Consider the following 14,878-nt stretch of genomic DNA (forward strand, 5'->3'; position numbering starts at 1 on the left):
ATCCCTGCTTAGCCATTTTACACTTCCTGTCGATCTCATTTTTGAGACGTTTTTATTCCCTTTTGCCTGCTTCATTTACTGCATTTTTATATTTTCTGCTTTCATCAATTAAATACAATATTTCTTCTGTTACCCAAGGATTTCTACTAGCCCTCGTCTTTTTACCTACTTCATCATCTGGTGCCTTCACTATTTCATTCCTCAAAGCTACCCATTCTTCTTCTACTGTATTTCTTTCCCCCATTCCTGTCAATTGTTCCCTTATGCTCTCCCTGAAACTCTGTACAACATCTGGTTTAGTCAGTTTATCCAGGTCCCATCTCCTTAAATTCCCACCTTTTTGCAGTTTCTTCAGTTTTAATCTACAGTTCATAACCAATAGATTGTGGTCGGAGTCCACATCTGCCCCTGGAAATGTCTTACAATTTAAAACCTGGTTCCTAAATCTCTGTCTTACCATTATATAATCTATCTGATACCTTCTAGTATCTCCAGGATTCTTCCATGTATACAACCTTCTTTTATGATTCTTGAACCAAGTGTTAGCTATGATTAAGTTATGCTCTGTGCAAAATTCTACCAGACGGCTTCCTCTTTCATTTCTCTCCCCCAATCCATACTCACCCACTATGTTTCCTTCTCTCCCTTTTCCTACTATTGAATTCCAGTCACCCATGACTATTAAATTTTCGTCTCCCTTCAGTACCTGAATAATTTCTTTTATCTCATCATACATTTCATCAATTTCTTCATCATCTGCAGAGCTAGTTGGCTTATAAACTTGTAGTACTGTAGTAAGCATGGGCTTCGTGTCTATCTTGTCCACAATAATGCGTTCATTATGCTGTTTGTAGTAGCTTACCCGCACTCCAATTTTTTTTATTCATTATTAAACCTAATCCTTCATTACCCCTATTTGATTTTGTATTTATAACCTTGTATTCACCTGACCAAGTCTTGTTCCTTCTGCCACTGAACTTCACTAATTCCCACTATATCTAACTTCAACGTATCCATTTCCCTTTTTAAATTTTCTAACCTACCTGCCCGATTAAGGGATCTGACATTCCACGCTCCGATCCGTAGAAAGCCAGTTTTCTTTCTCCTGATAATGACATCCTCTTGAGTAGTCCCCACCTGGAGATCTGAATGGGGCATTATTTTACCTCCGGAATATTTTACCCAAGAGGACGCCATCATCATTTAACCAGACAGTAAAGCTGCATGCCCTTGGGAAAAATTACGGCTGTAGTTTCCCCTTGCTTTCAGCTGTTCGCAGTACCAGCACAGCAAGGCCATTTTGGTTAGTGTTGCAAGGCCAGATCAGTCAATCATCCAGACTGTTGCCCCTGCAACTACTGAAAAGGGTGCTGCCCCTCTTCAGGAACCACACGTTTGTCTGGCCTCTCAACAGATGCCCCTCCGTTGTGGTTGCACCTACGGTATGGCCATCTGTATTGCTGAGGCACGCAAGCCTCCCCACCAACGGCAAGGTCCATGGTTCATGGGGGTAGGCTCAAGGGATGAACTTGTATTCTGTCTTCAGGGTGGAACTGAAAATTGAGGAAAGAGAAGCTGTGGAAGGAAAAGCTGAAGTACTCAGTTAGCATATAAAAGTACAGCACTATGAGGATAATGGAATATGTTAATTGAACCTCTATTCCAGTGGCACTAGATCAATTTCTGATGAAAATAGTATAACAATTAATACATAAAATCGAGTATTTACTTCATTTATTAGATCTGCAAGTGTTTTAGTAAGTGTCATCAGTTACTGTCTACCAGCAAATGAATACTTTGTAGAAGATGGTACCATCTAACTTTAACTGTATTAACAGTATTTTCATCACTGGCACCTACTCCATCAACATTTAAGGTAATGTTTTCCTTAGGGTTGCACCATGCTAGTCTGTGCTATCTCTCTTAAGGAGTTTTCCACTATTTTGTTTCAACAGATTCTTTCATGACCCTCTTTACTTCTTTTACTCTGTTCTGTAAATTTTGATTTTTGCTATCCTCCCAGCTTTCTGTTACCCTTAATACATTTCATCATTTCACTTCAGATTGTGTTACATGAGGGAATTGCTCTCTTACATTGAATTCGTGTTCCAGCAAATCCAAAATTTAATCATTAGTTCTTTATATTGAGAATACTATGTTGCAGGTTGCTTGTACCTTCTCGAAGGGAAGAGAATGATTCGGAAGAAGATGAAATTGGCTATAACTCAAAGCATATTAAACTGTTTAATTATCATCTGAATTCCAATCCTTTGTACTGGACAGAAGATGATTTACATCATTACCTGGTCTCTACTGGTGAATGTGCCCCAATTGCTGATAAATTTAAGGAAGAGGTAAGGTGTAAACATAGTTTAAGTAGGCTAGTTTAAGAATAACATGTATAATTTGATTTTCTAAGTTCATAAATTAGTAGCTTTTCATGCCCATTTCACACATAGTGGGAGCTACGCAGTACTACATCATTTGTGGTGTAATCTACATAATACCAATGTTTAAAATACCACACCTCTATGCAGTGATGTTCTTCCAGTTCTTTTTATAGTGGTATTGCAAATTACTTATGGAACAGATCTACTGTACTCTCCTCAGTAAACTGGTAGCAAATTTATATAGTGTACAACAGTAATTTAAATCGGCCTTCAAAAGTACCAGTACAATAAATAATGTCAAGTAAGAGGAAATGAGCTAACATCTGAGATTTGCTCTACAAATCATTGTTCAGTTTGTTGTTAAGACTTGTGAGGATTCATCTAAAAAAAAGAAAAGGTCTCTGAGGTCTACGTGAATACATTCAGTGCCTGAGCGGCTCAAGCGCACGCAGTAAATCTGCACACATAGTGAAAAGAATGCAGATGAAGTAATTTTTGCAGAAAATAGAATATATAGTAATGAAATTACTTAAAATAATGCAGATGAAGTAATTTTTGCAGAAAATGGAATATCTAATAATGAAATTGCTTATGATGATGATTTACAGGTATGCTCTAGCCAGAAATTGCAGTTGAGCAAAACATTGGAACACAAGGAGGAGAGGCGAGGGTATCATAGAGACATAGGCAGTACACAAAACTGGATTTCATTGCAGAACTTAGTGTAGATGTGACATTTAATATATGAGAAGTAAATACAAATTGTCCCTGATTGTTACAGGGAGATACAAGTCTCGTAGTAATATAATTTATGATATATTACAAAATCTAGGGTGTTAAAAAGTCGAGAAAAGTAATGCTGAATATTTTGAAAGATTGGAACAAATCCAGTAAAAATGGATCCGGAAACATATTTTCTGAGATTCAATCGCTGATTCATAGGAAGGGCTGAAAGAAGTTTGGTTCCAATTAGTTAGTTACACATATATATACCTAAAAACAAAGATGATGTGACTTACCAAATGAAAGTGCTGGCAGGTCGACAGACACACAGACGAACACAAACATACACACAAAATTCAAGCTTTCGCAACAATCTGTTGCCTCATCAGGAAAGAGGGAAGGAGAGGGAAAGACGAAAGGATGTGGGTTTTAAGGGAGAGGGTAAGGAGTCATTCCAGTCCCGGGAGCGGAAAGACTTACCTTAGGGGGAAAAAAGGACGGGTATACACTCGCACACACACACACATATCCATCCACACATATACAGACACAAGCAGACATATTTAAGGCTGTTATTTGTGTCTGTATATGTGTGGATGGATATGTGTGTGTGTGTGTGCGCGCGAGTGTATACCCGTGTATACCCGTCCTTTTTTCCCCCTAACGTAAGTCTTTCCGCTCCCGGGACTGGAATGACTCCTTACCCTCTCCCTTAAAACCCACATCCTTTCGTCTTTCCCTCTCCTTCCCTCTTTCCTGATGAGGCAACAGTTTGTTGCGAAAGCTTGAATTTTGTGTGTATGTTTGTGTTCGTTTGTGTGTCTGTCGACCTGCCAGCACTTTCATTTGGTAAGTCACATCATCTTTGTTTTTAAGTATATTTTTCCTTCGTGGAATGTTTCCTTCTATTATATATATATATATATATATATATATATATATATATATATATAATAGAGGGAAACATTCCACGTGGGAAAAATATATTTAAAAAGGTGATGAGACTTACCAAACAAAAGCGCTGGCAGGTCGATAGACACACAAACAAACACAAACATACACACAAAATCTAGCTTTCGCAACCAATGGTTGCCTCATCAGGAAAGAGGGAAGGAGAGGGAAAGACAAAAGGATTTGGGTTTTAAGGGAGAGGGTAAGGAGTCATTCCAATCCCGGGAGCGGAAAGACTTACCTTAGGGGGAAAAAAGGACAGGTATACACTCGCACACACACACATATCCATCCTCATATACACAGACACAAGCAGACATTTGTAAAGGCAAAGAGTTTGGGCAGAGATGTCAGTCGGGTCGGATGTACAAAGGCAAAGATGATGTTGAAAGACAGGTGAGGTACGAGCGGCGGCAAATTGAAATTAGAAATTAGCGGAGATTGAGGCCTGGCGGATAGCGAGAAGAGAGGATATGCTGAAGGGCAAGTTCCCATCTCCGGAGTTCTGACAGGTTGGTGTTAGTGGGAAGTATCCAGATAACCCGGACGGTGTAACACTGTGCCAAGATGTGCTGACCAGCAGGGATACGACTTCCTCAAATCCTGCCCTGAAATGAGATCCATCCTTCATGAAATCCTCCCCACTCCACCAAGAGTGTCTTTCCGCCGTCCACCTAACCTTCGCAACCTCTTAGTTCATCCCTATGAAATCCCCAGACCACCTTCCCTACCCTCTGGCTCCTACCCCTGTAACCGCCCCCGGTGTAAAACCTGTCCCATGCACCCCCCCACCACCACCTATTCCAGTCCTGTAACCCGGAAGGTGTACACGATCAAAGGCAGAGCCACGTGTGAAAGCACCCACGTGATTTACCAACTGACCTGCCTACACTGTGAAGCGTTCTATGTGGGAATGACCAGCAACAAACTGTCCATTCGCATGAATGGACACAGGCAGACAGTGTTTGTTGGTAATGAGGATCACCCTGTGGCTAAACATGCCTTGGTGCACGGTCAGCACATCTTGGCACAGTGTTACACCGTCCGGGTTATCTGGATACTTCCCACTAACACCAACCTGTCAGAACTCCGGAGATGGGAACTTGCCCTTCAGCATATCCTCTCTTCTCGCTATCCGCCAGGCCTCAATCTCCGCTAATTTCTAATTTCAATTTGCCGCCGCTCGTACCTCACCTGTCTTTCAACATCATCTTTGCCTTTGTACATCCGACCCGACTGACATCTCTGCCCAAACTCTTTGCCTTTACAAATGTCTGCTTGTGTCTGTGTATATGAGGATGGATATGTGTGTGTGTGCGAGTGTATACCTGTCCTTTTTTCCCCCTAAGGTAAGTCTTTCCGCTCCCGGGATTGGAATGACTCCTTACCCTCTCCCTTAAAACCCAAATCCTTTTGTCTTTCCCTCTCCTTCCCTCTTTCCTGACGAGGCAACCATTGGTTGCGAAAGCTAGATTTTGTGTGTATGTTTGTGTTTGTTTGTGTGTCTATCGACCTGCCAGCGCTTTTGTTTGGTAAGTCTCATCACCTTTTTATATATATATATATATATATATATATATATATATATATATATATATATATAGAGAGAGAGAGAGAGAGAGAGAGAGAGAGAGAGAGACTTACTGAACAAAAGCGCTGGCAGGTCGATAGACCTATCGACCTGCCAGCGCTTTTGTTCGGTAAGTCTCATCATCTGTCTTTTTAAATATATTTTTCCCACGTGGAATGTTTCCCTCTATTATATATATATATATAAACAAAGATGATTTGACTTACCAAACGAAAGCTTTTAAGGGAGAGGGTAAGGAGTCATTCCAATCCCGGGAGCGGAAAGACTTACCTTAGGGGGAAAAAAGGACGGGTATACACTGGTGCAATACACACACATATCCATCCACACATATACAGACACAAGCAGACATATACAGAGGCAAGGAGTTTGGGCATAGATGTCAGTCGAGGCAGAAGTGCAGAGGCAAAGATGTTGTTGAATGACAGGTGTGGTATGAGTGTCGGCAACTTGAAATTAGCGGAGATTGAGGCCTGGTGGATAACGGGAAGAGAGGATATATTGAAGAGCAAGTTCCCATCTCCAGAGTTCGGATAGGTTGGTGTTAGTGGGAAGTATCCAGATAACCCGGACGGCGTAACACTGCGCCAAGATGTGCTGGCCATGCACCAAGCCATGTTTAGCCACAGGGTGATCCTCATTACCAACAAACACTGTCTGCCTGTGTCCATTCATGCGAATGGACAGTTTGTTGCTGGTCATTCCCACATTTGCCAGTAGTTTCACTTTGTATTCACCTTCTCCTTTTTACCGTAATCCACTATACAATTTTATCCCGCCGATATATACTCAATAATATGTAATACGTAATAATACGTAACCCACTTCCAAACCATAACCAAAAACATTTTTTTTTTCCGCTTTCAACACTACCGCTGCTATAAAATCCACCGTTTCTAGTTCACAAACAGTTCCTTTCGTCTATTAAACAACCTTTTCGGCTAGTTCTAATAACTTTTGCCTTATATCTCACATCACCGATGATTTTTAGCCGCTTCCCACAGGTTTTAACGTCATTATTTCTTCATCAGACAATTGTTAGCCTCATTTCCATAATCTGCCACCACCAAACCACTCCTTTTAATACATCTTCATGTAGTTTTTTCGAAATTTTCCCGAATTTCTCCACCCTTTAATGTGTTTTGGCGGCAACACAGCCACCTAACCTTTATGCACATCGTTGTTTACCTACACCAGTTCACCACAGGATCAACATAGCCCAGCTCTAACCAACACTTTTTCGCCTTTTTTCACACCAGATCTCCATTTGCTTTCTAGTTCACCTTTATCTCTCCCCATATATTTTTATATTTATTTTCATTTTCATTTCAGCCTAATGTTACACTTTCCACCTTCTAATACCATGTCACCCTCACAACACCTCCACAACGACCCCATTAAGTTTTATTTACATTCCCTCCGCAAACATGCCTTCGCCCTAGCCAGATTACACTCCCATATTTTATTTTCTCAGGCTTGTCTGACATTTGGCATCACCCCCAAAGGCCTCACACTTAAAGTTCCCATCTCTGGCTGCAACTCTTCTTTCCATCAGTCCCTATACCAGTTCCAAACTGAACAATCCATTGCCCTCACCCACCTAATCCTTCACCTACACATCAACTCAGCCAATCAACACACTCGTCAACTCCTATCCTTAATAAAAGTCCTCAATCTTTCCTCTCCCACATCCACACCGGCTGTTCAGAGCATCCTCCTACAGGCCAACCGCAAATTAGAACAGCATGCCACCCTCCACCTTAAAAAACTATCCAATCTCCTGGTTTCCCACCTCCGGAAAGGCAACTCACTCACCCTTCACAACCTTTCCAGCAAACCTCAACCTCCTCTCATTGCACACAGACCCAGTCTCTCCCATCTACTCAATCTCCCACTTCCAGCTCCACTCCCTCTAAAACCTCAAAATTCCAATCAACACAATCTGGAACCACAACACCCCAATTCAGTAGTTAATCTTTCCTCCAAACCTCTCTCCCAATCCGAAACCTCTGTCCTATCCAAAGGCCTCACCTTCAGCCCCACTCCCAGATTCAACCAAACAGCCCTCATCAAGGATTTCCTGTCCTACACCCGTACTCTCTGCTGGAAATATCACTTTGCCACGAAGAAAAATAATCCTAATCCTACTCCTAATGATCCAACTCCCCAAGACACTATCCAAATTGAACCCTGCCTGGAACAGTTCCGTCCTCCGTCACAGCGGGACCCACCTCCTCTTCCTCAAAATCACCCTCTCCAAACCTTCCAGGAATTTCTGACTTCCAGCCTTGCCTCTCAATCCTTCTTAAAAAACCTTAATCCTACTCCCAACATCACCACTGCTGAAGCCCAGGCTATCCGTGATCTGAAGGCTGACCGATCCATCGTCATTCTTCCGGCGGACAAGGGTTCCACGACTGTGGTACTTGATCGTCGGGAGTATGTGGCTGAGGGACTGCATCAGCTTTCAGACAACACTACTTACAAAGTTTGCCAAGGTAATCCCATTCCTGATGTCCAGGCGGAGCTTCAAGGAATCCTCAGAACCTTAGGCCCCCTAAAAAACCTTTCACCTGACTCCATCAACCTCCTGACCCCACCAACACCCCGCACCTCTACCTTCTACCTTCTTCCTTCTTCCTAAAATTCACAAACCCAATCATCCCGGCCGTCCCATTGTAGCTGGTTACCAAGCCCCCACAGAACGCATCTCTGCCTACGTAGATCAACACCTTCAACCCATTACATGCAGTCTCCCATTCTTCATCAAAGACACCAACCACTTTCTCAAACGCCTGGAATCCCTACCCAGTCTGTTACCCCCGGAAACCATCCTTGTAACCATTGATGCCACTTCCTTATACACAAATATTCCGCATGTCCAGGGCCTCGCTGCGATGGAGCCCTTCCACCCTACCTAAAACCTCTTTCCTCATTACCTTAGCCAGCTTCATCCTGACCCACAACTTCTTCACTTTCGAAGGCCAGACATACCAACAATTAAAGGGAACAGCCATGGGTACCAGGATGGCCCCCTCGTACGCCAACCTATTCATGGGTCGCTTAGAGGAAGCCTTCTTGGTTACCCAGGCCTGCCAACCCAAAGTTTGGTACAGATTTATTGATGACATTTTCATGATCTGGACTCACAGTGAAGAAGAACTCCAGAATTTCCTCTCCAACCTCAACTCCTTTGGTTCCATCAGATTCACCTGGTCCTACTCTAAATCCCATGCCACTTTCCTTGACGTTGACCTCCACCTGTCCAATGGCCAGCTTCACACGTCCGTCCACATCAAACCCACCAACAAGCAACAGTACCTCCATTATGACAGCTGCCACCCATTCCACATCAAACGGTCCCTTCCCTACAGCCTAGGTCTTCGTGGCAAACGAATCTGCTCCAGTCCGGAATCCTTGAACCATTACACCAACAACCTGAAAACAGCTTTCGCATCCCGTAACTACCCTCCCGACCTGGTACAGAAGCAAATAACCAGAGCCACTTCCTCATCCCTTCAAACCCGGAACCTCCCACAGAAGAACCCCAAAAGTGCCCCACTTGTGACAGGATACTTTCCGGGACTGGATCAGACTGTGAATGTGGCTCTCCAGCAGGGATACGACTTCCTCAAATCCTGCCCTGAAATGAGATCCATCCTTCATGAAATCCTCCCCACTCCACCAAGAGTGTCTTTCCGCCATCCACCTAACCTTCGTAACCTCTTAGTTCATCCCTATGAAATCCCCAAACCACCTTCCCTACCCTCTGGCTCCCACCCTTGTAACCGCCCCCGGTGTAAAACCTGTCCCATGCACCCTCCCACCACCACCTACTCCAGTCCTGTAACCCGGAAGGTGTACACGATCAAAAGCAGAGCCACGTGTGAAAGCACCCACGTGATCTACCAACTGACCTGCCTACACTGTGACGCATTCTATGTGGGAATGACCAGCAACAAACTGTCCATTTGCATGAATGGACACAGGCAGACAGTGTTTGTTGGTAATGAGGATCACCCTGTGGCTAAACATGCCTTGGTGCACGGCCAGCACATCTTGGCGCAGTGTTACTCCGTCCGGGTTATCTGGATACTTCCCACTAACACCAACCTATCCGAACTCCGGAGATGGGAACATGCTCTTCAGTATATCCTCTCGTCCCGTTATCCACCAGGCCTCAATCTCCACTAATTTCAAGTTGCTGCCACTCATACCTCACCTGTCATTCAACAACATCTTTGCCTCTGCACTTCCGCCTCGACTGACATCTCTGCCCAAACTCTTTGCCTCTGTATATGTCTGCTTGTGTCTGTATATGTGTGTGTGTGCGAGTGTATACCCGTCCTTTTTTCCCCCTAAGGTAAGTCTTTCCGCTCCCGGGATTGGAATGACTCCTTACCCTCTCCCTTAAAACCCAAATCCTTTCGTCTTTCCCTCTCCTTCCCCCTTTCCTGACGAGGCAACCGTTGGTTGCGAAAGCTAGAATTTTATGTGTTTGTTTGTGTGTCTATCGACCTGCCAGCGCTTTTGTTTGGTAAGTCTCATCATCTTTCTTTATATATATATATATATATATATATATATATATATATATATATGAATATAATAGAGGGAAACATTCCACGTGGGAAAAATATATTTAAAAAGAAAGATGATGAGACTTACCCAACAAAAGCGCTGGCAGGTCGATAGACACACAAATCAACACAAACATACACACAAAACTCTAGCTTTCGCAACCAACGGTTGCCTCGTCAGGAAAGAGGGAAGGAGAAGGAAAGACAAAAGGATATGGGTTTTAAGGGAGAGGGTAAGGAGTCATTCCAATCCCGGGAGCGGAAAGACTTACCTTAGGGGGAAAAAAGGACAGGTATACACTCGCACACACACACACATATCCATCCATACATACAAGACACAAGCAGACTCTTTGCCTTTACAAATGTCTGCTTGTGTCTTGTATGTATGGATGGATATGTGTGTGTGTGCGAGTGTATACCTGTCCTTTTTTCCCCCTAAGGTAAGTCTTTCCGCTCCCGGGATTGGAATGACTCCTTACCCTCTCCCTTAAAACCCATATCCTTTTGTCTTTCCTTCTCCTTCCCTCTTTCCTGACGAGGCAACCGTTGGTTGCGAAAGCTAGAGTTTTGTGTGTATGTTTGTGTTTATTTGTGTGTCTATCGACCTGCCAGCGCTTTTGTTGGGTAAGTCTCATCATCTTTCTTTTTAAATATATATATATATATATATATATATATATATATATATATGGTTATAATAGAAGGAAACATTCCACGCAGGAAAAATATACCTAAAAACAAAGATGATGTGACCCACCAAATGAAAGCGCTGGCAGGCCGACAGACACACAAACGAACACAAACACACACACAAAATTCAAGTTTTCGCAACAAACTGCCGCCCCACCAGGAAAGAGGGAAGGAGAGGGAAAGACAAAAGGATGTGGGTTCTAAGGGAGAGGGCAAGGAGTCACCCCAGTCCCGGGAGTGGAAAGACCCACCCTAGGGGGAAAAAGGGACGGGCACACGCTCGCACACACACACACATATCCATCCACACATATACAGACCAAATATGTGTATATGTGTGGATGGATATGTGTGTGTGTGGGAGTGTGTGCCCGTCCCTTTTTCCCCCTAGGGTGGCTCTTTCCGCTCCCGGGACTGGGGTGACTCCTTGCCCTCTCCCTTAGAACCCACATCCTTTTGTCTTTCCCTCTCCTTCCCTCTTTCCTAGTGGGGCGGCAGTTTGTTGCGAAAGCTTGAATTTTGTGTGTGTGTTTGTGTTCGTTTGTGTGTCTGTTAGCCTGCCAGCGCTTTCATTTGATGGGTCACATCATCTTTGTTTTTAGGTATATTTTTCCTGCGTGGAATGTTTCCTTCTATTATAACCATGTCATTAATTTAAACCCAACAATTACGTTTGTTATTGTTGTTTTTGCATTTCAAAATCTTTCCTGTCGTCTTATTTTCTCTTTATTTGGTCTGTATATGTGTGGATGGATATGTGTGTGTGTGCGAGTGTGTGTCCGTCCCTTTTTCCCCCTAGGGTGGGTCTTTCCGCTCCCGGGACTGGGGTGACTCCTTGCCCTCTCCCTTAGAACCCACATCCTTTTGTCTTTCCCTCTCCTTCCCTCTTTCCTGGTGGGGCGGCAGTTTGTTGCGAAAACTTGAATTTTGTGTGTGTGTTTGTGTTCGTTTGTGTGTCTGTCGGCCTGCCAGCGCTTTCATTTGGTGGGTCACAACATCTTTGTTTATATATATATATATATATATATATATATATATATATATATATATATATATATATATATATTACGGTATCCTGTGGGCCTTAAAAAAAACTGAATTAAATCTTTATCCTGTACCAAATCATCCAGATATATGATTTTATCCCAGTGATACTGAAAATAGCTACTCATTGCACCCTTATTGCGATTGTATATCGGTGGTGACAATAAATCCTATTGTCTGTCAGAAGCTTAGAGACCAATATTTACACATAATCAGACAACATTCAGTGCTGCTCTGTGCATATATATGTGGGTGAGTCACCAGCGGACAGTGTGGCGGAGACCTCGCTGTGCGCATGCCTCCCACATGTGGCCTCACAGCAGGCACCTCACTGATATAGTTGGCAGCGGATTCAAACATACACATGCAGTGACGACATGCTCAGCGCACTCAAAAACACAAGTGTAAGTTTCAGGACACAGCAGTTATGTTTTGCTGCACAGAAGTGTTTCACTATAGTGATCTAAGTGTTTTGTTGAGTCCAGAGATTTGTTGTTTTGGTAAGTGACTGCTAACAGTGTTCTTTATGTTCCTCTAATTCACTTTTTACAGTTATGCTTTCAGTTTCAAAATTTTGTGTCATGAATCAGATTCAAATTTCAGTTCATCATATCTGTGCATTAAGTCATGTCACATATGCCTATCTCTTATTTCTTTGCTAGTCTCTTGAACAGTAGAATTCGTTTTCTTTATTCCTTGGACAAGCTTCAACAGTAAGCCATATTTCAAGTCACTCATTTCCAATTCATGAACATTCGTAGTCTTTATTGTTGACATTGGCACTTTTGGATCAAAATCTGCATCTCCACTAATTTGAGTATCTGCAGCTCTCCTCCCGAAACATCCAATAATGCACCTTCTGCAAGTTGCACTTGGTCAACAATATTAGTGGTACTAGCCATTTTCTTATAGTTGAAGCTTTATCATTGCACAATTAAAAGCATCAACCATCACCAGAAAAGTTTGCTAACTACATAATACACAAAATTCTATCCAACACAATTCTTGATGAAATTTTTAAGGCATTGTGAAGCATTTGCTTGTAAACTCACAGAGATTCTTCTTTTGCTACTGGGGTAGATGGGCAAGATCGAAAGACAGCATGATGTTTGAAGTCCTTTGATGTTTGAAGTCCTGTGTCACATGTCCCACTGTAAGCTCACACTACTTACTCTTCTCATCATTCTATCCTCACAGTTTAGTTAATATATTCCAGGCTGGAAAGGAACCTAGTCGTCAAGTTAAAGGGTGGATGTCAGTCGTAAGTGGGTATGGTTCTCACTGATAGTGACAAGAGCGTTAAGTCACAAATATGTGATTCAATAACATGTAGCACTCAATAATACAAATTTTCACTTTTAATATTTGATAAAAATACACTATTAATATTGTGGCTTCTGCCACTTGAAGTTTTAACACAACCGATGTGTGACAAGTGCACGGGCACACATACATCTTACGCGAAAGCAAACTCCCCAGCCAGTAGTGTGTGAGGTGTAAACGATACTACTTGCAGCTGCTACCACACCGAATATTGCGACGTCATGCTATAACCAACCTTACAGCTATAAGGCAGTATTTATTAACATTATTTCCATGATATACTAGTGAAAACTACAACTTGGTGCAGCAAACTGGCATTAAGTGGATAAATAAAGTCAAGTGGTTCCCACCCCAGTACCAGCCTTGAATTTGACAGCACTGTAACAACTTGTATGTCAGTCTTGCTGCTAATTTACGAGAGCAACTTTTGCTCATGCTACTTGATTGCAATATTCTTTTCTCTTCCTAGTAAGTTGTCTTTACTTCTCACTCTGTCCTCTTCATCTCTGGACTGAAGCCAGCATGAGGCTTACCAATGTGGTATCTCTGATCTCGTACTCTCTCTGACTCTTCCCCTGTGACCTTCATCTATCTCATCCTCATTACATGTGGATCCCTCTCAACCTGAGATCTAAGTGACCTATCCCTCTTTTCTAACTGCCCCAGTCTGTCCGTCTTTGCTCCCTGGGGAATGAATTAGTAGTTTGAGAGCTGCGATAGTGCCATGTACCTTTTTTTTCTTGATAATTTTCTGTTGACAATACTGAATATTTTGCCTCCTGAAGATAAGTTATGGCCATCAATTCTATCTCGTAATAGTTTCCTCGATTAATTTCCATACTGATACAATGTAAATTTTCCTTGTTATAGATGATTGATGGACAGGCATTCATGATGCTGAACCTGCCAACACTGGAGAAGCACTTGTTTATGCAACCAGATGCAGCTCTTATGGTGTGTCGACACATTGAGAGGGTCAAACTGGCCTTCCTATTACAGTATTACACCAAAAGACAGGATTAATAACAGGAATCCCACCAACGGGGTACTGGAGAAATAAGCAGACAAAGATAATGAGAGAGAGAGACTAACAGGTTAAAAGTATTGTCACATCATAGTAATTATAAATTGCAAAGCCTTTTGGTTTAAGTGATGTACAACTGTTGATCTGTGTTAATAGTTTAAAGGAAATTGAAATGTTTTAGATATTATAATTGGCACAAACCTCTTAAGCAGCCATTCATGCCAATAAAAAATGTAAGTATAGCCTGTACAGAATAAAAGAATAAAAGACTGCCAACACATACTTTGTTTGTCTAAGACTCAGATTTTTGGCTGCTACAAATGTATAAAAATAACTCTAACTCACTGGTACTAAGAGTGTTCGGTCCTTTATCTTATTGGTCATACTTGTATTCCCAACTGCAATCAGATGTTGTTACATCAACAAGTTTCAAATGTTGTTAAATTATCCATCAGTTGATATATACAAAGTATCATGTGTATGCACTGAATCCCATAGATATACAGGGTTCCAGACTACACGAACTTTCCCCATACAGGAATGAGAAGTCAGCATTCAG

At 42.3% G+C, this 14,878-nt stretch overlaps 1 protein-coding gene across 4 annotated transcripts in view; it reads left to right on the plus strand.

The window, feature by feature from the left end:
- LOC126190842 (scm-like with four MBT domains protein 1) overlaps window positions 1-14,601 on the plus strand; it is a 179,104-nt gene extending 164,503 nt beyond the window's left edge. For all 4 annotated transcript variants that reach the window (XM_049931422.1, XM_049931423.1, XM_049931424.1 and 1 more), the window contains 2 exons: window positions 2,165-2,354; window positions 14,166-14,601. In XM_049931422.1, the coding sequence (XP_049787379.1) occupies window positions 2,165-2,354; window positions 14,166-14,318 (343 nt within the window). In that variant the 3' untranslated portion in view covers window positions 14,319-14,601. The remainder of the gene's footprint in view (window positions 1-2,164; window positions 2,355-14,165) is intronic.
- The last annotated feature ends 277 nt before the right edge of the window (window positions 14,602-14,878 follow it).

The sequence above is a fragment of the Schistocerca cancellata genome, chromosome 6 (assembly GCF_023864275.1).
Source record: "Schistocerca cancellata isolate TAMUIC-IGC-003103 chromosome 6, iqSchCanc2.1, whole genome shotgun sequence".
Taxonomy (NCBI): Eukaryota; Metazoa; Arthropoda; class Insecta; order Orthoptera; family Acrididae; genus Schistocerca; species Schistocerca cancellata.